General features: G+C 43.4%; 2 protein-coding genes across 4 annotated transcripts; one reads left to right on the plus strand and one right to left on the minus strand.

Annotated features, from left to right (window-relative positions):
- Positions 1-737: 737 nt before the first annotated feature.
- On the minus strand, positions 738-13,902 carry chrna11 (cholinergic receptor, nicotinic, alpha 11). Its single transcript, XM_076755270.1, has 10 exons — positions 13,595-13,902; positions 11,474-11,613; positions 11,240-11,284; positions 10,902-11,011; positions 10,731-10,810; positions 8,336-8,503; positions 8,061-8,255; positions 5,054-5,140; positions 3,512-3,621; positions 738-1,638 (listed from the first exon to the last, which is right to left on the minus strand). Exons 1-10 carry the CDS (start codon positions 13,644-13,646, stop codon positions 904-906), a joined length of 1,722 nt encoding a protein of 573 aa, XP_076611385.1. The 5' UTR covers positions 13,647-13,902; the 3' UTR covers positions 738-903.
- A 4,575-nt stretch (positions 13,903-18,477) lies between these two features.
- On the plus strand, positions 18,478-26,877 carry LOC143335277 (small conductance calcium-activated potassium channel protein 1-like). 3 transcript variants are annotated; one of them, XM_076754567.1, is made up of 10 exons: positions 18,478-18,805; positions 19,209-20,091; positions 20,729-20,824; positions 21,755-22,054; positions 22,736-22,857; positions 23,315-23,456; positions 23,541-23,651; positions 24,282-24,409; positions 25,918-25,996; positions 26,133-26,877. In XM_076754567.1, exons 2-10 carry the CDS (start codon positions 19,234-19,236, stop codon positions 26,358-26,360), a joined length of 2,064 nt encoding a protein of 687 aa, XP_076610682.1. In that variant the 5' UTR covers positions 18,478-18,805; positions 19,209-19,233; the 3' UTR covers positions 26,361-26,877. The 3 variants fall into 3 exon arrangements, with proteins under 3 accessions (XP_076610682.1, XP_076610684.1, XP_076610683.1); XM_076754569.1 differs by having other exon boundaries at positions 25,918-25,987; XM_076754568.1 differs by lacking the exon at positions 18,478-18,805 and having other exon boundaries at positions 19,124-20,091.
- Positions 26,878-26,973: the final 96 nt, after the last annotated feature.

Here is a 26,973-nt window from a genome sequence, read left to right on the forward strand (position 1 = left end):
GATTGCCAATCATCTCAAAGAGATAAGGCCTCGGAAATTTAAAGTGGCTTGTGAGCAGAGAGGGGACTTCATCTTTTAAAAGCTTATTAGTCTTCAAGATTACCCAAGGTCTTTCAATTTGACGGTCATTAGACGGATGTGATTGAATAATAGATTAGATCCTCTTCCGTTCCTCTTTGCTGCTCCTGATCTTCGCTTCAGTTTTGTACATCTGAGCATCGGGCTGCTTACTCTGCCGAGAGAAGAGGTCTCGTTCCTTCATGACTGCTCTGTTTGTCTGTCCTTGTAAAAGTCTTTCTCTGCTGCCCACCCTCTCCTCCTCACATCACTTTAAATGATGCAGTCCTTTCTCAACATGTGGGAGTGAAGGACTGTCTTCCCTCCTCGAGAAAATAAAACAGCCAAATGTCTGTCTTATTTATCTGCCCCTATCTAATGTCTGTCTCTTTTCCCCTCTTACTCTCTCAATCTCCCCCTTACTTTAAGAGCTTTCTGACTTGAGGTTGCACTGGACTGATAATCTTCTCTTTCTTTCTCCCTCTCTGACTCATCTTTCTCCTAATTTTGGGGGGAGTTCTTTGAATTAACCACAAGGATCCATTTCACCTTGTCAAGAATCTGATAAAGCACCCTGCGGACCCTAATCTCATTACGTTCACTCTGGTACCCCCTTCCTCATCTATTTTCCTCTTATATTTCACTCACAAAACAGAATGTATTGCAAAGAAAACCATTTGTTTTTGTTTTTTTATTTCCCAGTTCCTCGCAATCACAAATCACAGAGCCCACAGTCCGCTGGAAATTGTGTTTCCTTGGATCCGGGCCCACTCCATCCTTCATCCTATATTTAATTCCCCTCATCCTTTCCTTCATACCTTTCCTCCTCTTTTTTCCTCTCTGCTTTCAAACGAAGTCCTTTGAAATTGCCTCCACAAAGTTGGGAGCAGACATGAGGATGGAGATGGTGCATATGATGTTGAAAACGCTGAAGGCCACCAGACACAGGCGGTCGATTACAGCGCCTGCAAATTTCCACTGGTCGGCCATGCTCTCGGCCTCGTCCTGCTCCCGGAAACGGTCTGCCATGTAACGCACCTCCTCCAGGATAGCCTGCAGCTGGGGGTCTCCTATCCCTGCACCCGAGCACCCTCCAAGCCCTCCGGGTCCAACTCCGAAGCCCCCACCACTGGAGACAGTGCTGGGGCAGCCTGTATCCAAATTGGGTGTAGGAGGTGGTGGAGAGCTGCAGAACTGAGATGGCAGATGCGGAGGCGGGCTTCCTGCTACTCGCGGGGGCCCTGTTGAGATGTTATTCCTCTGGACAGGCTCCGAGAGCACTGAAGGGTCCTCCATGCTCTGGAAGCCCATGTAAAGAAGGTTCCCGTTGTTGTTGGCGCTGGACTGGGTGTGGAGGTGAGGGTGACCTGCGTGGAGGGGCCCCGTCTGGAGTGGAGCCAGGTTCTGTGGGTGCAGGGGATGAAGGGTGGGGTCTGGAGGGTTCGGGATGCTCCCGCTCTGGGAGCCCGAGGAGCAGCGCCGCAAGTGGGGGGCACATGGGGGTCGTTCTGGGTCGTCATTCTCTCCTGGCCGCTTCATACGCAAGAACCACGCAACCCACTGCAGTAAGACGAGCTGCACCTGTAGAGAGAAGAGAGACGCTGATAAAAATCAGAGCTGACAGAGTGAAAGAGAAAAAAAAAAGTACTGAAAACCACCCACACATCTTGACCTTCACATAACATTCGTTAAAAGCTGGGCGAATAGCTTCACTTGTAGTGGATTGGCGTTGGTGCTGCTTCCTTGATCTTGTTTCAAAATGCAGCTGCACTTGTAAAAGCAGAAGCATCAGATCCTCACCAGGGACGCCCAGTTAAAGCGCCAGAGGCAAAGAAGATTTTTTAGCCTGAACTGCATTTCCGGCAGAGATACCCACAAAGACAGCATTAGATTTAAAGTGTGGAATCAGTGCGATCGACTGTCAGATTACTGTTTCATGACTATAATGAGCTTGCAATAATGTTGCAGTAAACTGCCGCTTTAAGATAAAGAGAAGATTAGCTACTCGCTAGTTTGTACAAATTGAGACCTTGTTCTGTTCTACTCTATCTGCTCTCCTTGTTTCCTCTTGTTTCCACTTCCACAACATGAAAAACAAATTCCCTAGGAAAAAGACTACACATCCCCTGAAAGGGCATGTTGGCCCAACAGCATCCAGATCGGTGTCTGGCATCTAATGAGAAGCTAATGTCCAGATGACTGCTCAATTAGTCTCCACCGAGTGTGTTCACAGGCGAGGTAACAGTCCCTGTTGCTGCTGCTGTTGATGTTGTTTTTGTCCAGGCTGCAATTATGAACTGTGCTGGTTCGATGCACTCATCTGAACCACATCAATTAGCTTGTTAATTGGCCATTGGACTGTTTGAACAGGCCATTCATCAACAGCACGTCCTTGCAATGTATCGACACGTGCAGCATCTGCACCCTCATCCAACCGAGCGCTTTGTACACTTATTGGTAAATGTCAGTTTTTCTCTGCAGTCACAGCATCCCAGAGGGAATCACCTTTTTATATGGACATTGCTGAATTCTGACCACTTTCTGTGACCCCTCCTGTCCAGAATAGCTGTAGAACTTTTGACAATCCCATGACCCTCCTTCTAATAATGCTCTTGTTTAGTAGGCAAAGTGAAACTGAAGTTTGTATGTAGATCTTGTTTTCACTCTGTTTTGATCACTCATTGATAAGCCAGTCAAGTTTTCTTTTGGATCTTACTGTTATCTCATGAGTTTCAGACAAAAAAAAAAGATCAGAGCAGCACAAGAAAAAAGAGCATTTTAAGATCTTAAATTATGATTTTGTTCAAGCTGAATTGAAGTATGAGAAAAGTCAGTTCAGTTTTGTCTAGAATTTCCCTTTCCTCCAGGATAAATCACAAAAAAATATATCTTAAAGTGATAAATAACACCATCCTATCATTCATTTGTTGATTAACATTTCAGAATTAATAAGAAAATGTCCCTATTTGGAAAGACCAGTCCTTCTCCTCTGCATGTTTTGACACATTAGATCCAAACTTTTTGTAAAAATCCTTGATGCATTTTTTAGCATTGAACAGAAGGAAAGAAAAATACGAAGAGGGAATAAGAAGGAGGAATGATTCAAATCGAATCCGCCCACATATCCAGAGCGCTTTGAAAAACACTCCTGTTGAAGTCTGTGGCGAGGCATTTGATGAACACGCGCAGGCAGACTGACACTGCCGGATGAGTCACAGCTGAGGAAGTCGGAGAATAAAAAGAGAAAGGGAACTGGCAAATGAGCACAGGTAGCACTAAGGGATGGATGAAATGTTACCGGAAATGGCAGCGCAGAGAAGTGAAACCGATGCTGAAATCTAAAAGCAGTACACCAAATCTGAAAACAGGAGGCAAACCATTTAAAGGAGTTAACAAGCCAGAAAACATAATGTATGTAACTGTGATATGATGAAGAGTTTGAGCTCAGACTCACCCATTTGGGCATGTTTCCTCCGTTGGGATCGTGGTGATGATACTGCAGAACCACCACTGTGGCGATGACTGACATCCCAACGATGATCATGATGCTGGCGAAGTACTGACCTGAGCGAAGTGAAGAGCGGAGCCGTGTTATATTTCATTTAGAAATCGTTTTACACACACTCTCATTTCCTACTACTATTTCCTACAAGGTCACCGTACCAACACTCACCAGTATCCTTTGAACATAGAGGAAAATACTTTATCTCAGAGGTTGTTTCAAAGATTCATGACCAAAAAATACCACAGAATAACAAGAATTTGTAGGATTTTTTTCTCTCAGTTTCTCCCCTGCTTTATTACAAAGGAACACATTCTCTGTTAAATCTCTGTGCCGACCTGGGACTGCCTGCTGGTAACCACACTGTGTTTGTTAAAGCGACCAACAGATTAAGACTACACCAGGGTAGTAATTTCTACTAATAGAATTATGCTGAAGGCAGCGCTACGGTGATTATGACTATTTTTTTTTCTTAAGTTTTTAATGACCGGGATTTGTGTCTTTAGGCAAAGATTTCCATGCATCTGTCTCTGGCTGCAATCTTAGCTCACTGAACATAATTTCCGGCAGTGTGCCCGCAATCAATTTAACCAATTAAGTTTTAAGGCGAGCAGATGGCTAAAATAAATTCTGTTGTTCTTTTTTTTTTTTTTTTGGGGGGGGGCATTTTGTAGTTCTACTACTGTCTGCTAAGATGTTGTAATTGTGTGTTTTTTCCTTATTTTGTGTAGTTTTCACCAATTCAAACTGAGTCTTGTGATAGAGGGTGTGATATCCTGAATAGGTTGCAAAGACCTCTGAGACAAACCTGGGTTTTTAGCCATGTTGTCAGGTGTGGCTCTGTGGAGGGCAATGACAATGTCAATGACTCAAAAAATATTTCCATGAAATTTGATATAGATCAGTCAACTAGAACCATCGTCAGTTCAGAGTCTCACTTCATGCATTGCCTTGGTTTATGACCAAATACCTGCAGAACTAATGGCCATCACATTAGCGCTCAGCTGTGCTTTGTGTGCAGTGCTGATTAGCACAATAGCATGCTAGCACTCTAAACTAGGATGATAAACATTATACCTGCTAAACATCTGCTTGTCAACAGCGTTACTGTCACCACATTGATATTAGCATTTAGCTCAAAGCACCACTTTGCCTTGCAGTGCAGCCTCACAGAGCTGCATTGCTGTGGCCTCTTAGTCTTGCTGGTACACTATAAATAAACCTGACTTGACTTTGTAAACCACCAGAGCTCAACCAGAAACTAGCTCCCTGGAACTGCTGCTGAAAAAAATGACCACAGGAGGCCAAATATTGATTGTCACGGTCAGACAGAAACTTCATGCAGCATCTCTAACGAGCAAAACATCTAGATTTCATATTGACAATCATTAAATGTTGTTATAGCAACAAGTGGCCGTCCAGGGAACCAACTTGTTCATTAGAAACCGTGTGAACCAGCAACTTGCCAATTAAGCACTGCTGCATCTCACATACCTATAAGGGGGACGGAGTCAGATGTGGCAGGCATGATCTCTGCAACCAGCAACATGAACACAGTCAAAGACAGCAAGACGGTGATTCCTACAGATAGATAGATAGATAGATAGATAGATAGATAGATAGATAGATAGATAGATATGAGGACATCGTGCTGGAACTACATTTTTAAGCAATCAACATTGTGTTTGAAGAAATTACATTAGTGTGTCTGGTTTTTTGATAAATGGTCACACTCAGGATGGAACCAGGTTCGATTTATGTAAATGAGCCCCTAATGCTCATACAGTGAATTACTTTGTGACATTCTGTACTTCTACAGCAAAAAAAAAAAAAAAAAAACACTTCCGTGAAGCAAATAGCCATTTTTTTAAGTAGTCCGAACTCCGCCCGCGTGCACGTGAACACACACCCCATATACTCCTGCACTGAAACTCATCTCCATCTTCATTTATCCACCTCCAGACTATCTGTCTCACTTCTCAAGCAGACAGAATTTAAGTAGTGCTTTGCTGGCATAACTGTCCCCATTCAGAGGCATTCAATTAAAGTCCTATGCCGAGAGATAAAATATGAATGCCCTGTAAGGATATTAAGAAAATTAAAAATGCTTCTTTTATGTTGCTTTTTCTCTCAAAAATGACCCCTGTTCTTTTTAAAAGCATGTTGCTCTGACCCTAAAGGCCCAGCCACTTGATCCCTGTGTCCCCTCCATCAAGCGGAGTGACAGACTATTTTCCTGGAAGGCAGTGTGTAAGCTCTCTCCCCCTAATCAATTCACTAGCCTTAATTACATCAATAGGTTAATTGGCTGTGTGTGTAAGGCTTAGCATTTTTTTGTGTAGAGAAATGCTGCGTAATGCATCCTGTATTGAGGTTAAGGATATGCTTTGACAATGCTGTCGCCGTTTCCCTCCCTGAATTCAGAAGCATGTATCTAAATGTTCTGGTGTGTTTGGTGAATGAACAATCGGGTGCAAAGACAAAGCAATAATGTAACGTCAGAAAAAAGGCTGCAAATTAACCATTTTTTCATTCATTCATTAATCCGCTGACTATTTTCCCGATTAATCAGTTAATTGTTTTTGTCTAAAAAACGTCTGAAAATAGTGAGAAATGCCATTATCATCTCACAGAACCCAAGATGACATATTCAGATACCTTTTCTTGTCTAACAGCCGAAAACCCAAAATATTCTGTGTATAATGATGTAAAAGCATTAAATCTTCAGATTTGAGAGGAAGCGAGCAGAAAGTCTGTCATTTCGCTTCAAAAATGGCTGAAACAATTAATAATCTATCATCAAAAAACTTGCCACGTATTTTCCTGTCAATGGACTCTTGCATGAATCGATTTATCCTTTCAGCTCCTGTCAGAAAGGTCAGATAATCCGGAGTCTTCATTGTCCTGATGAAGTGAACACTTACACCGGTTGAAACAGATACTACAGTTAATTGCAGCACAGCTTCCTCTCTATTATAGTGCGATTTGCTTGTCTCCCACCCTCTCCTCCTCATCAGTCCTCCCTCTCTCTGTTGCGCTGTCCTCTCTCATCCTTTCCGAATTCTTCTCCCGTCTGTGTTCCCTTTTCACCACCCTTCCCACATCCATCCGTCTCCGTTCCTCCTCCTCGCGTTTCTCATCTTTCTGTTTCATCCTGTAATCCGTCTCCTCTCTCAGCTCCACACCCTCTCCCTGTGCCTCTTTCATCCCACCCCATAGTCCTCAGTGACGATCCTTTTTTTTTTTTTATCGCCTTTATTCTAGGAAGGTTTCCGTGTTGTGAACGCTCACTAGGTTGGATGTTGAGGGAAGGGAGTGTTGTTGCCTTTTCAAGGTAGAACTTCCAGCTGGTCCGTGATGTAAATCCATCAAAATGAAAACATGTCGCACAACTCTTCTCCTGTACACCAAATATTCACTTCACCAAACTTTAGACCCTAACCCTGTCCTTCAACATCTTTCTCATACATTTGTTTCCTCTTGCAATTTTCGCTCAGCTTCTGTCTGGTTTGATGCCAGAGTTACACCATTGGTCTGTCGAGTTTTGGAAATTCCCCACTGGCTGTTGCACTTTCAGAATGAATAGGCGCAAATAGTCCTCAGTTTTGTCCTTGTGTTGCTTTTATAGCAAGGTATTAGGAATAGACACCACATGAACAGATCAGACATTCAGCATGTCCTCTTACATGACTGTGAACTATACTGTATATTCATTGATATATCCATGGATACACATACGAGGTACGGTGGCCAAACAGCACAGTTATTTAGCCAAATCCACAAAAAAATGCAGAGGAGCAGAACTTAATTTAGCTACGTTATTACCAACTGGTGTGCAGGAGAGGACTGCACTGGGATTCCACAGATCTCGTGGGAGTGGGCAGTTTAAACTATGATGCTGGCAGGAGTGGGCGGTCTGGGAAACACACATATTGTGGGACTGGGCAGTAATGGTCAGAAATCCAGTGGGAGGTGGGCAAAATAAAGAAAACAGCCCTGCTCATGGCTCCAACACAGACAGTTCTCATTATGTCCTCAGGATGCTTTTACAGCATGGTCCGGACGCGCTTCAATCACCACATGAGCACATTGATCGAACACGATCCGATCATACACTCTAGGTTTAGACCTGGTCTTGTTGCTTTTCTGCCTTCATTGGCACATGAAGATCAGTGGAATAGTGTGAAAAAAACACGATGGCAATGTTGTTTGTACAGTGTTCATTGTAATGTGGAGGTCACATGACTGACCATTGGACTTTATAGAAGGAAACTGGGAACAACAACAACAACAGGATGAAGTTTTTATGGAGTTTTATTTTTATGGACTCGCACTGAATCTCGCACTGGTCTGCACCTCGCTGTGTGAGTGTTCCCTGAGCTAAAAACCAAGATGTAAAACCAACAAATGATCTTTTTACACTTCTTGTGCCTTTTTGCCCTGCTGTAACTGCCTTTTTTCACTTTATTTCCTCAATCATTGCTCTTTTTGATCCACTCACCCAGTGAGATCTTCTCCCCCGAGTCAGCAGGTAGCACAAAGATGAGCAGGGTCATCGAAGACAGCAACACACAGGGGATGAGCAGGTTCAGGGCATAGTACAGGGTCCGCCGACGTATTGTCACAACGAACGTCACGTCGGGGTAAGGCTCCTTACAGCAATCATAGAAGGCCTCGTTTCTGGTGCCGGGAACTCCTGGAAGAATAAGGACAGAGAGAAATTGACTCTTTTGCTCTGCGACCGAGGATACAATGTGGAGGTTTCACCTTACTCACCAATTAGGTCCCACTCTCCATTGGGCATGTAGCCTGAGGTGTCAGCTTCACCCATCTGGAGGTCCAGCAGCCAGCCGTCATACGTCCAAGAGCCGAACTTCAGCTCGCACCTCTGGATGTCAAAAGGGAACCAGCGAACGTCCACGTTGCATGTGCTCATGAAGATTCCTGAGAAAAAGGCAAAATAGGACAAATGAAGAGGGGACAGAGAGTTAAAGCTCCACAATCAATTGACTAAACGACAACAATGACCCCTGCAGCGTCCTGCACAGAGGTGACCAGGGAAAGGTGTATCTGGGGACCACTTGGGTTGTGCAGAAAGCCTGCTCTGAATAACAAGCTGCTTGTCAGAGAGAATCATTCATTCCTTTCATTTCCAGACAGCTCCAAGGACTGACTTCTTAACACAACCCCCTGACATTTTTACATAGAAATGGTGTGAAAAATGCTGCATCATAAGCAAGAGTGCAGCCCGCAATAGGATTTTTATTTACGTTGTGCAAGTCTACAGAGAGTTTAGGTTTTGAAATTGAGTTTGGAGGCTGGAGAAATGAAAGCAAAGACTAGATTAGAAACAACCTCCCATCAAAGAAATGTGTAGAAAAAACCTGGCAGCAGTATTGTCACTCACAGGTTTCAGATATTCTTTTTCTGCAAGCAAATGCTGTTTCTGCGCTCTGCCTGCGCACACAGCTGTTAGCTAAGCCTCAGCAATAGAAAGAAACATCAACAGTGACACTGAAAAATGAGATTGTGCACAGTGCCCTAATCAGATTACCACTTTTATTATGCAAAATACACGCACTCACATGCATATGCATAGACACAAGCAAGCACAAAATCATAAAGACACACTTGCATGCTGGTATCCACCCACCCAAACGAAGAATCACAATGATCCTCGCACTGACAAACTGCAGCCCTTCAAGTAATTACTGAAATAGACGAATCAAGCCTGTTCAGACGCACACGGAACCAAAATGCCAGCGAAGCCTTACAGCCCTCAAAGACATTCATTATGAGGCTGTCGACATGCAAATCAGCCTTCAGAGTGGAATGAAGCAGAGTTAGGGAAGAGTAAGGAGGTTAGCAGGTTAAATGCTGGTTTCAAAGCAGTTACCGGCACCAAGGTCTTGCACGTGGTCGCCTTTGCTTCATGGGGATGATGTCTTTATAATTGCTCAAATGAAATTACACTGATTATGTAAAAGTAGTCCACTGATCTCTGCACCTTCATGCACAGAATATTTTTTGTAATCCACCTCGCACGGATATCCCTTGAAGCAATGCTCACAAACGAGACACCTGGATTTTTTTTTGCAGCTTCGAGCAGTCGCTCTCCGTCGCGCAGCACAGCTCCCAAAATAAATCTCCATCTTCATTCTCAAAATCGCTTCCCAGGAAGGCATTAATGGGCTCTTAGATGACATTCCCTGCTTGCAAATGTCACCCAATCAAGATACATATGAGCTAAAACCTGCTGTATTCTGTTTTACCGTTAGAAGCAAACATAGCACCTTCACCTCTGCAGCTACAACAGGTATTCTTCAAATTATGGTGTGCAGCAGACACCTGGGATCATCCGCCTTTGAATTATTTACTATGTGTCAAGCTTCTGCTCCGTGTCTGCCACCCACAGACCTGTTGCCTTTCATTTACTGGCAATAACAGCCTGAGAAGACCTCAGAAAACTGCAACCAGACTTCTGAGAGGAAGGCAAAAAAGCTTTCTTTTCCCTTGTCTACCCTTTTTTTTTCCATTCACTCCATCTCTCCTGCTTGCTTTCTCACCATGCCTTTGTGGTAAAACCTCTCCTCCTTCTCCACAGCACCATCATTTATTCTTTTCCCTAATTGGCTCGGGTCCAGATCGCAGCCTTAAGGAGCTGTATTTACATTCAGCAGCATCCTATTAATAAACATGGCCGCTGAATAGAATTGATACGGTGGCTTTCTGAGCTTTGACTTTTACTTCAGAGGCCCATTTCAACTACCCACTCCTAACACCAGGAATTCAGTCTCAGCCCACTATAATCTGGTTTATAAAGTAAAGACTGTGAAAATACAAAGTAAAGACCCATGGAAACCCAGGGGAGCCGTTACTTTCACAGGCTTACTCGGGTCTTGCATTTGGGTTTCGACAGGAAACGGAGGAAACCAGCGATTTCTATTTATAGGTGTAACTCACAGTGCTGGGAACGTGTAACCAGCGAGTAACTAGGAATGCTGTTTTATTCTAATAAAATATTAATGTCAAATGTACAAACGGGGGAGACATGCAGAGATTGCAGAATGAGATGCTGCCTTTGCACCACAGGGACATGAAGAAGTGATGGGACAGTGAAAAAGGGATGAACAATAGTGAGAGCATGAATGAAAAGAAAAAAGAGACTCACCTGGAGGCAGGTACTCGGCGTAGCCGCTAGAGTTCACCAGAACATTGGTCTTAAAGGTGGAGTCAAAGTCGTCATCTGCACTGAGGAAGGACAGATGTGGAAGTGAGACTACTTGTTGAAATGTAATGTGCGCGTAGGAGGTGTGTGTTAAGGTGTTTGCGCGTGTTTTACCTGTTGTAGAGCAGGATGTCTGGCGTCCACACCTGATCTGTGGTGAAGCGGAGGTTTTTCACTCCGGGGTGTTCGCTCTGGTTCCATTGGAGATAGTGGTCGAACCAACTCTTAAACACAGAGACACAGATAGAGTTTGTGTCCCATTGAACTAGAGATCTGAAGTTCAGAGTTCAGATAATATACTTCAAGCAAAATACTACTTTTGTATATTTATTTACTGTCAAAAAGGTGAGCTGTTCACAGAGTGTAGGTCAGTGCCTTAATTTACATGTTAAAGACCATGTAAAGTAGTCCAAATCAAAAACACCTTAACCCATAATGGCAGCAACACTTACCATCCGTAGCCATATGTTAGTGGTGAGCACTTGGTTCTTCTCATCCTGCAAAACATTTCAAGCATTTTTAGCACATCTCTTTTCTTAGAAATCACTTCACCTGTAAATCACAAGACAAAGAGTGGAACATCATTTTGCATCCTTGTTAAAGATTACAATGTTAGAACCATAGTCACACTCCAAAATTCATCTGACAGCCCGGTAGTGAGGCTGAGACCGACTTCAGACACCCACCACGTCCATGATCTGTATCAAACTGAGGGTGAAGACAACGGTGAGAGGGTGGGAGTCGTTGCCCACCGGCCGCTCCATCCGGTTGTAGTCCTTCAGGAGGTTCTTCAGCAGGTTCCTCTGGTGAGGACCCTGCAGCGATACTGGAGAGACAAAAAAAATGGCAGGATTTTAGAAAATGTTCACCTGTGAAAGCAAGCCACACTCCACAGCATAAGAAAACCTCTGAATGTTAGCGACAACGCCACCTGCAAAGCCCTTAGTGACAGATAAGTCCGTTTACTGTGAGGTGAATAAAAATGACACCAATCTTCAAGGAAAAACTCCAATAAAAATCTCACCAGGGAATCAAATGAGGCTTTGGGGTGGGAGTGCTGTCAAGCAGGGGAATAGCAAAAAAAAAAAAAAAAAAGGAAGATCAGCTGATCAGATCAGAAGATTTAGCCCTCGGGAACCGAACATCCTTATCTATAAATACATCCAGAAGAACAAGACTGAAAAGAAGAGAAACAGAGGAAAAACCGGAGCTGGAGTGACGAAATTAGCAGAAATAAAAGCTAATCTTTTATCACCATTAGTCACACTTATCTTGGCTTTAGTGGTTTAAGCTTTGCAAATTAAATATGGAGGAGAGGTCCAGCTCCTGAGTCAGATTGAAATATTTAACATTAATATTAATGCTGCGCAGAAGGAAATCGACAAACAGGGGGAGCGTGCAGTACGTCTGTAAACAAATAGGGATCTAATTAGAAATAATGGGAAACCTTACCAAGGCATAATTGGCACTAATGAATTTATAATTAGGTTAGTTTGAAATGCTTAGACTAATCCACATAAAACGTTGAATAGAAATGTTTATGGACTGGGAAACAAACTGACGGGAGTGTATGCAGACTATTGAGAAGCTCAAATGTGCAGACCAATTTAAAATGTAAAAGATGTTGTTTACTGATGATGTTGTTTATCATATCCAAACACACGGCTTTTGATTTATATTCTTGATTAGCGCCGGAGGTCTCTTGATCTACCATTTATACCGTGTTGAAGTACAGGGAATTAAAATGATTCTCAAAAACATCCAGGATTTCACCCACTGGTGCAATCGGGAAGCAATTAAAAAATGGGGTCTTGGATCTGAAAATATCACTGGTGTTATGTAACCTCAACAAAGTGCTAGAAAGGCAGACAGAACATACTGTGTATGAGACGAACAGCATGGAGAAACTGTTTTGTTTCTGGCTCTGAAGCCTCTTCCATTCCTCTTCATGTTTCCTTAAATTTAGTGTTTTTTGAAATTCAGTCCGCAGCGATACCGTCTGAAACTTTTGCCTCAACAATCCTCATGTCTTTTGTTTGCTGGACTTTCTTTTCAAAAGCCTCTTCTTGAAAACACAAACAAACAGAAAAAAAGCTTTTCACTGCTAGTACTTGTTCTGCCTGTAGGGATAAGTTCACCCACTCTCCTCTCAGCCCTGTCATCCACTGTCAGCCTTTATATTCAGCTACGACTTCTGCTGCTCGGAGCCCCATCTGATCGGCTGCAGTAGCACATCCACAACAGGGCGGCGAGATGGAGGAGCCGATCTATACGTGCAGTTCAATTGATCTGTGACCTGTTTTGTGTGGGGGTAAAGATCCCCTGACATGCACGCGGATTTGTTCAAAAAAAAAAAAAAAAGGCTTATGGAGCGAGGAAAGCAAAAGGATGAGATGTTATGACTGCTCAGATTCCTCTACACGCTGTTTCTGTCATCTGGCTGGCTGCACAGACGAGATGTCAATCAACCTGTTAAAGCATCTCATGTGGAGGCACGCAACCCTTCAGGTCAGCTCAGGATATATATCCAGACATATAAGAACACAGTTGTGAAAAATCCCAGAGATGTAAACAAGTGAGCAAACAGGTGAGCCGGATTCTCACTTTCCCTCTCCTGGAGTCTTTATTTCTTTCTACTTTGAATTCTTATCCCGATGTGCACTTCACAGATCAAGCATCAACACCGCCGACTCCAATTCCTATAAAATCACACACTTTGAGACTAAAGTGCCGCTGCTGCAATCTGATTCCCGAAAACAGAATGAAAGACAGGGAGAGAGAGAGAGAGAGAGGGAGAGGGAGCTCACCGTGGATCAAAGCAGAGAATCCAGAGAGGAGCAGAGCCACCGAGTGCCACATCCTGGTGGTGAGGAGCAGGAGAAAAGAGGAGGCAGAAGAGGAGAAGCTCCGGGTGTTGATGGAGGAGGAGGGGAGGGAGGGAGGACAGGGAGGACAGGCTCAGGAAGCTGCTGGAAATCCCCCGGTCTGCATCCAGTCGGCATGAGATGGAAGGAGTGTGAGCGTGTGCTGGGAGAGAAGGGAGCTGAGAGAGGAAGAGGAGGAAGGAGAGAGGAGGAGGAGGTGGTGGCAGTAAGCTCTCTCTCTTTCTCTCTCTCTCTCTCTCTCTGCTTCCCTGTCTCTCTGGGAGGTGGGACTAAAATGGAGAGCATGAGAGAGAGAAATGCCAGTGATGTGGGGTGAAAGGTTTGAAGACAGAGCAGGAGGTGGAGGAAGGAGATGCTTTAATTGGTCTGTGGCTATGAGTTGACCTTTTTCAAGACAACAGACACAGACGATGCACACCATTTTAAATGTTCTTAACACTGATGGAGGATTGATTGGAAAGGTTAAATGTGACCAGGAAAACATACAGAAACAGAAGTAAAGCAGGCTTCCCAAACAGGTCAGGGTGTGAAGTGTTTTAAATATTAGCAATTTATGTGCAAAAACAGGCCGAAATGAGCACAAAAAGCCGAGCAGCTGAAAAGCTGCTTTTTGCTCCTTTTGCCTCTTAGTTCTGCACAAAAACAGGCACATTATTGACCAAAAAAAAATGTTGAGAAAAAAAAATCACTTCTCTGCATCTAACGTCCTCCTTCCTTTTTTCTGTGTGAAAAGGACAATTATAAAAGAAGAATTACTGATTGAAACCTCGCTCATTTCTCATTTCATCCCTCGTCTATCACTCCCGTTTCACATCTCCCACTGCGCACTGTGGCTGGTGTTCACACGTGTCGAATATATATGGAAGCAGGTTACACATATGATAACACCACGGCGGTTATGGGCACGCACTGCTGGACTGGTACTGTGCGCGCGCGCGTGTGTGTGCGTGAAAGAGACAGAGAGCTACCCCCACTCAGCTGGGGGTGAGCTTTGAATCATGGGGCAGATGGACTCCAGTTTAATTGAGAAAGTGCTGGGCTCTGCAGGAGGGCACCGGGAATGTGCATAGTTAAACTCTACTTCTCATTTGTCCTCACGAAATGCTGATGCAAGGGCAGAGGCAGCGAGAGACAGAGAGAGGGAGAGCGAGGATGGAGGAGGGAGGGGAGCAAGAGAGGAGGAAGAAAGAGTTGGACTGTATAATAGATTACCCTATTACTTCTACTGCCCTTCGGAATTACCCCTCTCCCAGGCAGCCTGTCACACATCCAGAGCGCTCCCGAGCTACAGATTCATGCTCGGCTGCACACGGAGGATGGAGAGTGGCCCTCGGAGGCGAAAAGAAGGATGGCTAAGTCACCAGTGAAACCAGACAAAACTGCACCAGGCGTGGAGCGAGGGCACGCGGCGTGCCTCGACAATGTGTCATCAGAGCACAAGCATCCTGTTGCTGCTGCGTCTCCGCAATGTTGCTGCTTCAATGTGTGCAAAATTGACTTTGAGTTCATCTCGCGAGGGGAAAAAAATGAGGGAAAAAAAAAAAAAAGGCTCCTTGCGCTGTTATGCACCAAGCACCGGCGTGACACAGTGCCAAAAACAAAATTCACTGCTTCATAAAAATACAGATCAGAGGCACTGAGGCGTGGGTGACATCTGGTGGTCTGTTTTCTAACTGCACGCTGGCTGCAGCTCAGCAACACTTTTTTTTTCATGGTGTTAATGGAAGAGAAATAAACTGAGCTAAATGAAACGAGAAGATGATGAGAGCCAGTGCTGTAAAGGGAAGACTAATTAGGAAACAATACAGGCAGATGAATGAAAACTATAAAGCCACAGCAGTGATATTGACCGTTGGAGGAGGACAATATGAACGCCGCGTGGACATTAATAGTGGCACAGATCGCCCTTTGAATTCTAATTTTGTTGACCCTGATTGTGATTGTAATGGCACAGCAGCGGTGGCGGCCATCGCTCTGACCTGGCATGACTACAGCTCATCCCTCTGTGTGCTAAATGCTGAACGCCGCCCCTGACAAAGCAGCCATCAGGGCTGCTGTGCTGTGTGTTTTTAATTACTCTGCTGATTGGATTAGGCCCTCTCCCACGCTGACACGTCCCCTCCACTTAATAGGGTGTTATCGACAAAGCCGGCACATGCATCCACTCGCCTGTGACGTCTGATTTGTCAGAGTGGCCTTTTTTGTCTTGAATGGAGTTGAGGAGATGAAGTTCTCGTGTAATAGTCAATTATATCCTGCCACAGCAGTCCCTGCAGGAGTTGGACAAAACTAGGCTGTTATCCAATAAAATTTTATGGTGTGAAATCTTAAAAGTGCACCCCGCCCATGTAGCTATTAAATAAGACTGTTACACTGAACCAGATATATCGTCTTTTTTATTCCATACATTCTTTCTTCTTGTCAAAACCTGCTGCTGGAGTTACCCACAATGCAACTCGACCGAGTTCGGTCAGAGGTGTTATGCTAGCAGCGGCGAATGTAAGCGCTCATGCTTGTGCACTAGCTTTGCAGCTATGAACAGCTAGCCTGGCACTGTTCAGAGGTAACAAAATCTGTCTGCCAGCACTTTTAAAGCTCGCTAATTAACATTTATATCTTATTTGTTTAAAAAAAAACTTAGTGTAAAAATGACAGGTTGTGGTTTTATGGTGGGTTTTTGTGCCAAAACAATTTCTTGGCCGGGGGCAGTGACTTCCTGGACTCTGCTGGTTAGCTGGCAACCACACAGTGACTCCAAACTACATTTGCGTTACTGAGCTTTAAATGTGCTGGTAGGTGGAGGTGGAGGTGGAGGTGGTAGGCAGAGCCAGGTTAGCTGCTTCCCCCTGTTTTTATGCTATGCTAAGCTAAGTTAACCATTTCCTGGTTGTAGCTTCATATGATGATTTAGACATGAGGTCATTTCCACTGGATTATATTTGTTTTCCATTAATTCTTTGAGAGCTATTTATCAAATTATCAGTGTGTATTTATTTGTATATTACGTCTGTATTGATGTTACTTTCTGTCATTTTGTCTACAAAATAATATCTCTGTGACTCAAATGTGATGGTAATGCATGAAGGGAAAAGACAGATATGAGAGTGGTACCAATTTTCTCATCCGGCTCTTGTCAAGAAAGCAAATAAGCCCATTTCCCAAAATGTCAAACCTTTGACCTTTAAAACACACACAAAAAAAAAATCCTTACTGCTGGATGCATCCTAATGGGACTTCTTCATCTTTGGACCAATGCATCCCCACAGATCAGACTGACAATTAATATCCTGACCAGAAGATGGACTGGCACTCGATTCGGGGCATGACGCAGATTTGCCATTTACCAGCCACAGCAATTAGTGGACTCAAAATATTCCCATTTAATTTCACTTTCTTAGCAGCCAAAGGATGATTTGCGATAGAAGAGACTAATTGAAGACATGCTGGCAACCGGCCACAGAGGCAAGACGAATTGACATACTTAGCTAGCAGCTACAGCACTCGGGATTTACAAGCACTTGGCTGGAGGCTTGAATTAATTTGAAGCCTTACAGATGTGCATATATCCTTTCAGCATCTTGTTATTAACAGGACAACACAATTTAAGCACACTATCACAACAGTGGAGTGAGTCTTGCTCCAAACTCGGCTATTAGGATCTAGTTCTCTGCAAAGACGTGAGATGCTGTCCTTATTTTCCAGATAGCATCCGCAAGGTTTGCTGTTAACAGTCACGCACTGAGGCACAGACAGTAAGGAGCTTCCTGCCAGCAGAATATCAAAACAACAGCGGCAAAAAAAAATAAAAAATCCAGACAGCAGCATCTGGCTAAGTCTGAGAGAAGAACAGAGTAGTTTTAGCATAATTAATCTATTTTACATCTGGAGGGACATCCAAGGAAGTCAGAATCTGATCAGACCACCATGTTTTTGCTCTCCCACCTGTGACCAGTCACAACCCTCCATCTCCGTCTATCTTTAAATACATATTGTCTTCAGATTAGATAATGCTTTTCTTTATCCCGCTGCCATCCGCATGCGGTCCGCCCACCTCATTGCTCCTTAGGTCTTTCCATTTGGACGGAGGACTATTATCTGTCGACCCATCTGTCACAAGGATTTAGATAAATAAATAATGCTGAATGTCATTGTCATGACTTTAATGCTTAATACTCCACTCCGCTCTGTGCATATTGTTCGGTTAAGGGGTGACATATTTGATATTTCATAAGCTCATAAGTATCAGCTCTCGGTCTCACTTGATTAATCTGTAATACTAATCTGCTGAATTGATATTGAGGACCATTATTCTCTCTTGAAGATTAGATTTATTTATTTTATTTTTTTTAAAAAGTCTTTAGAACCAGTTTGGAATTTTCCCATGACAGTAATGACAGCGATTGATGAAATTACAAATGAAAAGTGATATAATAGCAATTCTCATCAGAATCATTTCACGCTGGTTTTTGACACCAGGGCACCAATGTATAAGCAGATGTCCCCCCTGTACACACACACAAACAGGGAGGAGGAAATCTGCCAATCCTGACTACAAAACTAACAGATGACTTATTCTTTGCCATTGCTCCATGCAACATCTGCAACTTAGTCTTTGCGGTCATTAAGCCCCTCCAGCTTTAAGGAAGATACCCTGATGGTGGACAATCGTAAAGCAGGAAACACGGCAAAACAAGGGAATAAATGCCTGAAAATGTAATGGATATCCACGGGTATTTACCTCACATGTCGTCATATGCGGGATAAGTTCATAACCTCTGCTCGAATCTATGGGAGGGGCTCCGTGATGCTGAGGCTGCTAATGGATTGCAGGAAAGTTTATACACGCGGAGCGAGGACGTTTGGAATATTTTGACCTGATCACACCGGAGCTCATTGGTGCTGCAGCTTGATTCGTTTTTACTGTTTAAATTTCAAATGTCTTTTCAATGAAACGGGTCCAACTCGCAGCAGGATTTTATTTGGAGGATCTCTTTGTGATTCAGACAGATGTGACCTTCAGGACCGTAAGAAGGCTGAATTCTAAAATATCCGGGGAAATTACCAGATAAAGCAGTTGTAAAAAGAGTTAAGGTCTTTTTTCTTCCTTGTAGGTTGGAAAAGCTGACTGAAAAGGTAAGAATGAAAGGAGCTGTGTGGAAAAAGGCCCACAGAGAAAAGATTTCAGCATTTTTGAGCTTCCAGCCAGTGAAGTTTGTGACTAGTCTTGATTACTGTGTATTAAAAGAAACATTTGTAAGAGCAAATTACTGCAAGAGATGATTTTTTTGCTCTTTACATTTTTCCATCACTTTTAACATTGACAGTCAAATACAAAAGAATATATTTAAGAATAAAAATCAGCATGAGTGAAGGGAGGAAAAACTTAGTAAATTCTTTCTGTTAACTAAAACACTGATGACTTTTTCTGTAGATAGCTAATTTCCTGTTGCTGTAGCTTCCCTTCCCAGTGCTGTTCGGTTATTTAATACTGTCCTCTGTCTCTCTGCCATCGTCTCTGTTCAAACTTCTCAAAAAGATTAAAAAAGATAAACCCTCTCACCATGGAGCACTCCCCCTCTATGAACTTGTCTGTGGTGGATGGAGACGAGGTGGAGGACCAGCGCCCCCTCCTCCCTCTGCGGACGGCCCCTCCGCCTCAGGTCTGCTCTCCGCATTGTGGGATACACCAAAACATCCAAACACCAGCCGATCCGCCCGTGTGGCTGGACAGGACCCAGGCCATGGCCACCACACCTTTATACAATGGCCACCTTTATGTTACACCTTCACCTCGCTCCAACAGGAGGGGAGACAAAGGCAAAGAGAAGAAATGTGAGAAAAGGTCAGGTGGGAGTAGACAAAATCAAGCACACAAGGACCATAATCACCAGTGCAAAGCCAGAAACACTCAAGCTCACAGAGTCCAGGAGAAAGTCACCTCTTTCACTGACATCCCCGTGTCTCCATGTGGGTCACCCTTTAAAGGCCCCTGCAGGTCACACTTAGACATCAAGGATGTGGAGGGCAGAGGGCGCCGCAAGTCAGGCAACGTTTCTTTGGAGATGTACAACCGCCAGAGTCTCCCAGAGATCATCATCACCAGTAAAGATGACGACCTCCAGCCACGCAATGATATGTCCCAGTATCGCCAGGACCTGTCTGGGGGCAAAGGCCTGCTGCCAGGAGCCGAGCATCCCAGTTTGAGCCACAGTCCCAGTCCCCATCCCAGCCCAAAACACAAGGTGGACGGCAAGGACGACACATACTGGAAGACCCACAACATCGGCTGGAGGCTGGTCCACAGAAGGGCTCTGTTTCTGAGGAGGCAGCGGCTGAATGACTGTGCCCTGGCAGTGGGGATATTCGGGGTTGTAATGATGGTGATGGAGACAGAGCTCTCCTGGAGCGTCTACAGCAAGGTCAGGAGGAGAGGGAGACCCTGAGAAAGTCTTTAAGAAATGTGGATAGAATTATTGGCTGGAAAAGATTTGCAGTCCAAAAAAAAAAAAAAAAGATTTTCAAAGGAAAGAAATCACAGAAAGAGCCCATCACTAGTTTTTTTTTTTTTTTTTTTTTTTTTCAAAGCCTCACTTCCAGAGAATCTCATTTTGTGTAATAGCATAGCACTATCACTTAATTTGTCATTTTCTTTCATATTCAGTAATAGTCTCAGGGGGAAAAAAGAATACCTGCTAATTGACGTCCATAGATGTTTTGGGGTTTTTTTTTTATTTTTTTATCTTTCTTCCTATTCTCCCACAATCTTTATAACTGGGCCTATTGAAAAATCAGTTGAGTAAGTATGACAATTGATCTCCCACCAACTGCAGGATAATGTACAGTACACCCATAAAATCATGTTCATTATATCAAGCAAATGGATTATCTAAAAGCATGTAAGATTATAAGGTTATAGAGGATCACTGATGCCATTTCATAGCGTGAGCTTTGTAATGACAGGCTGCTATCAGCTGACAATGATGTCATGTTTGTGGGTGTTTATCTGTGTGTGTGTGTGTGTGTGTGTGTGTGTGTGTGTGTGTGTGTGTCCCACAGAGCTCCATCTACTCTCTCACACTCAAGTCCATCATCAGCTTATCAACAATCATCTTGCTTGGGCTCATCATAGCATACCACTGCTGTGAGGTGCAGGTAACTTACCTGTTTGTAATTACACATCAGGGTTTTGTTTTGGGCTCTCCTCCGCGGACTTTCTCTCAAATTTAAAGGTTTCTCTGGAAAAATCTGTGGGAAAAAGTTTAGTATTATTATCATGTCACATCACATCCCTATTTGCAAAGAGTCACCTAATTTAGATTTTTGTTCTTTGTAAAGTCAACTGAAACTGAAGTGAAATTGTTCCAGATGAAAGGAACTTAAGTTACAGTGATTCCCAACCTTTTGTCAAGTTGTGATTTTTCTGTTAGCCTTTACCAAAAAGAAACCAATAATTGAATGGAAAGTCTGAAAAAAATAAATGAAAGTTATTTAATTTAAATTCTGCTAAAGACAAACTTTTTTTCTCTTATAGTCCGTTAAAATAGTAGTCCCCTGACTTATCACTGCAGTGCTTTGACCTTACCAAAACGTTCCGCCTAAATTACCCACAATGCAACTCGCCCGCCGACCGTTTGGCTGGAGGTTCAACTGTTACATGCTAGTAGTGGCTAATAAAGCCTCGAGCGACTAGCTTCAAGCAGAAATGAGGAGAGCTACAAGGTCTGGTTTGGCCCCTTCTTTCTAACTAAATAACCCCAGACTTCTCTGTCTTTATTTATTTAGTAATGTACTAATTTCTTCCTTCTTTCTTTCTTTCTTTCTTTCTTTCTCAAGCTTGTAAGCTAGCCGTTAACTCCCACCCACACTGACTCAAGTGGCGTCAGTAGGCAGTTTATCAAACTTTTCCTAGCCCTCTGTCGCGACAAAAATACAACTTAATACAACTTTTTTTTTTTCACATATACAGTCACTAGTTAACATAATGTAATGTGTAAAATCGGTGGAGTTCCTATTTAATTATTCTTCATCGCCAGGTTAGATGCTAATTGTCTCTACATTGCGCTCTTCCCGCCTCTCCGGTAGCTCTACGTTCACGACATTGGGGCGGAGGATTGGCGGATTGCCTTGACAACCGACCGCGTGGCTCTGGTGGCCCTGGAGCTGGCAGCGGTGGCCATCCACCCCTACCCGGTGGGTCTGCTGGCCTACTTCGAGCAGACCTTCCTGCACAACACGGCTCGCCTGTCGCTGTCAGAGACGGAGCTGGAGATCGTCCTGGCTCTGCCCATGTTCCTCAGGCTCTACCTGCTGGGCCGGGCCATGATGCTGCACAGCCGCCTCTTCACTGACACCGCGTCCCGCAGCATCGGAGCGCTCAACAAGGTGGGAGGTCACCTGTGGGCTCCCATCAGAATGTGGCCTTGGGCTTGACTGGCTTGGATATTACTGTGATGAGATCATGACACTTTTCAGTTAAATTAAAGAGTAAAACTTTGCCATTTGCACTGTCGGTTTTGATATGATTTTTCAAACTGTGGCAGCAGATAGCAGCCTGTTAAGGGACATGATTCACATGGACATGGGATATTAAAGTCTATATATTTTGGACAGTGATTTGGGCCGGGCTTCCTCTATGAACATTTCATGCACATCTGTTTATGTCTTACGTCTAGGTGGGCCGAGAGGTCTGTAGAGGTGTGAATCTTGAGGTGTGACTATCACAGTTTCGCTCCCATGAATCCCAGTGGCTTCACATGCTGATTATGTCCCTCGCTAGCTCTCCTTTGCTTGTCTGCTCTGTTTTCCACAGTTGATAATATCCACCCAGCTAATCCCTTCCCTTATAAATGCTATTTAAGAGTGATGAAAATGACCTTTGTTTCCCCTCCGCAATGCCAAACCCACTATCCATGTATCAAGCCAGATTGAGAACAAGTTTTCTTATCCCTCATCTCCTCTGCATTATATAATCATAATCTGACAGGTGCTATCCTAAATAGTGTGGCTAAGTATACCTCACCTGTCAAAATTATGACGTAAATGCATCTCATTTGTGGTCTCCAGATACACTTCAACACCCGGTTTGTGGGGAAAACACTAATGACCACCTACCCAGGGACTGTGCTGATGATCTTCAGTGTCTCTCTGTGGATTGTGGCAGCGTGGGGCTTACATGTTTGTGAGAGGTATGTGATGGTGTATTGGTCTGCTGCTGAATCTACAGTGGCGTGCTCAAGGCCTGTATATTTAATATTTAATTGTCATCCAGGCAGATGGCTGATAAACAGTATTCTACTGCAGCAACAAATCCAATTATCAGTGCTGTACTGTATCTGCACCAGCTGGATGACTTTGATAAGATCAAATATCAGCTTTTTTGGGTGAATGTTGGTGTTTTCTTATTCAAAATACAATATAAACTAGGAGTGGGTAAGGAAAGAAATTGTCAGTAATGAGCAGAAATGTATTTTTCAGTTTCAGAAGTCAGATAAGTTCAGTGAAGCGGCATTTGAGACCAGAAAAAGACTAAATATGAGCTACATGACAATATGATTAACGAAAATCACTTGCATTGTTTCATCTGTTTAGTGTTCATCCCTAACACAATGTTAGAAAGAAAACGAGTCCTTTTCATTCCTACAGACATCACAACTACAGGGATCTGAGCAGCAACTACATGGAGGCCTTGTGGATGGTCTCTGTCACCTTCTTGTCCATCGGTTACGGAGACGTGGTGCCTCACACGTACTGTGGCCGCAGCATCTGCCTCCTCACTGGGATAATGGTGAGACAGAGGGTTGATTGTGTCCTCTGTGGTCAAATTAGTTCAGATTCTCACTGTGAAAATGTCTGATTGTGACTCTCACAGGGAGCAGGCTGCACGGTCCTGGTGGTGGCGGTGGTCGCAAGGAAGCTGGAATTGACCAGAGCAGAGAAACATGTTCACAACTTCATGATGGACTCCCACATCACCAAGAGGGTGAATAGCAATGTCTCCCTCTGTGTGCCTTTATTTTTCATATTGAGGTTAATTAAATAGGCTGGAAAGTAAGAGAGATTCTGCACTGGCTGCATTTTGTTTTTCTTGTATTTCACATCAGATTCCACATATCAACTCATTTCACTTAACAATATGTAGATCTTTGTGTGCACTGTGAAAATATTCTTTTTATTTGGCTTTGATTGTGCACCGACACTAGAATATCCACAGAGCAATTAGAAAGCTGCGAGTGGGGTGAAATAAGTTTACTGTGCTTCAGTACAAATCAATGTGAGTTGTTTACAGAATATTCCGGCAGCATGTCTTGTTCTCTTCATGCTGCATTGATCAGCGTTACTTTGTCCTCTTGTACAGTATTGACACTCATTTTTTTTAAAAAGCCTAAAACCAGACAATTTTCATAATTTTCAGCCCAAGAGCAGATTTCCTTTACTTGCTTTTGGGAAAAAACAGGGTTCAAAGTTGAGTATGAGACAAAATAAGTGCAGTACACTGTTAAATACTTTATATGGGTGTTATTTAGCATGTGCAGTAAATAACAGTGCTTTTGGGTGATGTGCATAAACATAAAACAACTCTCCCGAGTGATTCTCTTCATCCTTTCACTAGATAAAAATTGCCGCAGCAAATGTGCTGAGAGAGACTTGGCTTATCTACAAACACACTAAGCTGTCAAGAGAAAGAGACCACACCAGAGTCCGCATGCACCAGCGGAAGCTCCTGCTGGCCATCCACCAGTAAGACACTTAACCCTCATATAAAGTCACAGTATAAGGAAGACCAGCCTTTTCACTTCATTCGCTATATGTTCAAGCTATAATAACCATAACCTGTTTGTCAATCAATGCCGTTCATTCCTATTTTTATTTTCCATCAAATGGGATGAATTTTACATCCTGGAAAGCAGTCTGTCACTTGTGTTTACCTTATGCAGCGTGTATGTGAAAATGTTCATTCGTGGCTTTGAATTATCTGTTCAGACATTATCATATGCAGTTCTACCCATTTTCAGCAGGAAATGACTAAATGTACTGTATGTATTTCAAAATAATGGCTTTTTCCCCCCAAAGCTGGGTTATAATCTACAGCAAAGATAAAACTAGGGGCATAAATTCATGAAATGTAATGCCCACAGCCTTTAAAGGGCCACTTCACCCAATGGCGCCGTGCAGATTGTTTTATTTGCCTCTGAAATATAAAGTGAGAAAATGTGACTTCAGAAAAAGACATAACACACATTACAACTCATCAGTAATAAAACGCAGTGCTGCTACAGCCTTACTGCTGCTGTGTCCCAAATCCAAACTACATACCAATTCTCTGCAGTGTGTACTGCATACTGATCATCATAGTATACTGTCGTAGCAGTTAGTATACAGAAATATCAACAGACTACAACTACTAACAGGACATGATTCAGTATGTATGGATGTGATGATTCAAAGTACAACTTTAGCGACAGCCAATTAAACTTTTTCTTTGGATTTAGTACATTTTTGTTTTGTTTTCCAAGACTTTTTGGAACTATTTCACCACCACCTACAATTTATTTACACCTTTCCAGCTGTGAATAGTCCCTCAATTTCCTTTGTGCAATGCGTTGTGGGAGAAGAGTGTCCACCAACAAACCACTCAACTGTATTTAGTCTGCATACTGAATGGTGTGAGTATATTTTATTTTGTCACTCTTCCAGCGTGAAGACTAAAAACCTGCTTAGAGTGGGATTTGGGACACGCTGTGTGTTGTGATCAGCAGCTTATGGTGACCATGTCAGCTTTACATTTCAGCATTCACCGTTATCCTGTCATAGGGCTTTTCCATTGGCACTTTTGGCCATGGTCGTGTTGTGTCGGGCTAAGCCAGCATGTGTAGTATGGAAATGGCCTATAATTGTTCCTTGTGGTCACTGTCACTTAGCGACAGTTGCGTAGGCTTTCTTTAATTCAGGACCATCAGCAGTACAGTGTCAAAAGTGACATTTGAAAAGTGAAATCTGATTTGTTTTTCCAGAAACACCCTGGTAGGTCGGCCTAATCCACTAACCTCACAGTGAACCATTTTTATTGGAACTACTTGGCACCGAAGTCTCTTTAAAAACTGTTTACAGTGTATTGTTTATTGTTTTAGTAATGTGGGTGAAGTGACCCTTTAAATGTCTCTATTCATCACTTTTCTTATATCGTAAAAGTCGTAATGTCACACTAACCTTCTGTAGCACCTACAGTTAAATCATTGTGTCCTCAGGCTGCGGCGAGTGAAGATGGAGAAGAGGATTCTTGCAGACCAAGGGAACACACTTGTAGACCTCTGCAAGGTGAGAGAGGCAAGTGAAGGCATCATTTTTATATCACATCCAGTCAAAACTTCAACAAAGTGGCATCTAATATGCCCTGATACCTTTTCTTTCTCTTCTCTGCATGGACTTATTCACACCACCATGGATACCAACCGCAACGCAGATGCAGAACCTGATGTATGACGTGCTGTCGGAGGTGCAGGGCTGCAGGGGGGAGCTGGACACGCACATCCACAGCCTGGAGAAGCACGTGGAGGAGCTGAGGGAGGGCTTCCGGAGCCTGATGCCGCTCCTCTCCAGCACCCTGTCCACACAGAACTCCTCCATCCGCCACCTGCTCAGGGAGAGGGAGGTGAAGAGTGAGGCTACCACCACAAGCGTGGACAGGTAGAAAGAGGCCGGAGCAGGTGATGGAGGAGAAATCAGAGCTTCTCAGGTGCTCCTGGAGGAGTTATCAGCCTCTGCTGCAGCTAAAATGGTCATGTTGGGACATTGGCACAAGGAGAAAGCTGTACAGATGTAAAGTAGGCAGCACCATGAAATCAAAAATGTAGAAATTAGTCTTAATTCACCTGTGAAGTCTTTTTGCTTCTCTCCGAGTGACAGAAAAAAAAAGACACCAACGTGCTAACAAACTAAACATTTATCAGTACTAGAGCAGCAATGATTAATCAATTGAGAGAAAATAATAGGAACTGTTTTGACCTGTTCTTGGTCTTCATGTAAATTGAGTATTTTGGGTTTTGGACTGTTGGCCATATAAAACTGAATGATAAAGTAATTGTTAGTCATAGCTCTAATCAATGCATTAACCAAACCAAAAAAAATACACCTGGACTGTTTTTGGAGAGCGGTTATTACTTCCTTGTCAAGTGTGTAGCTTTACCTGTAAACACTACATTTTCTGACTGTACGTTTGTTATTGTATTATAACCTGTAGTACTTTCTAATAAAAATGATAAGACTTCTGTCTGTATTAATTGTCTGAGACTGTCAAGAAAACC

Source organism: Chaetodon auriga, chromosome 17, assembly GCF_051107435.1.
Source record: "Chaetodon auriga isolate fChaAug3 chromosome 17, fChaAug3.hap1, whole genome shotgun sequence".
NCBI lineage: Eukaryota > Metazoa > Chordata > Actinopteri > Chaetodontiformes > Chaetodontidae > Chaetodon > Chaetodon auriga.

Excerpts from the sequence above, each read along its gene's own strand:
- LOC143335277 (XM_076754567.1), top strand. The coding sequence starts at position 19,234 with ATGGAGCACTCCCCCTCTATGAACTTGTCTGTGGTGGATGGAGACGAG. Across the intron at positions 20,092-20,728 it reads CCTGGAGCGTCTACAGCAAG|AGCTCCATCTACTCTCTCAC; the intron begins GTCAGGAGGAGA and ends TGTGTCCCACAG. Across the intron at positions 22,858-23,314 it reads GGCTTACATGTTTGTGAGAG|ACATCACAACTACAGGGATC; the intron begins GTATGTGATGGT and ends TCATTCCTACAG.
- chrna11 (XM_076755270.1), bottom strand. The coding sequence starts at position 13,646 with ATGTGGCACTCGGTGGCTCTGCTCCTCTCTGGATTCTCTGCTTTGATC. Across the intron at positions 11,614-13,594 it reads ATTCTCTGCTTTGATCCACG|TATCGCTGCAGGGTCCTCAC; the intron begins GTGAGCTCCCTC and ends TTGTCTCTCCAG. Across the intron at positions 3,622-5,053 it reads TGACTCCGTCCCCCTTATAG|GTCAGTACTTCGCCAGCATC; the intron begins GTATGTGAGATG and ends CACTTCGCTCAG.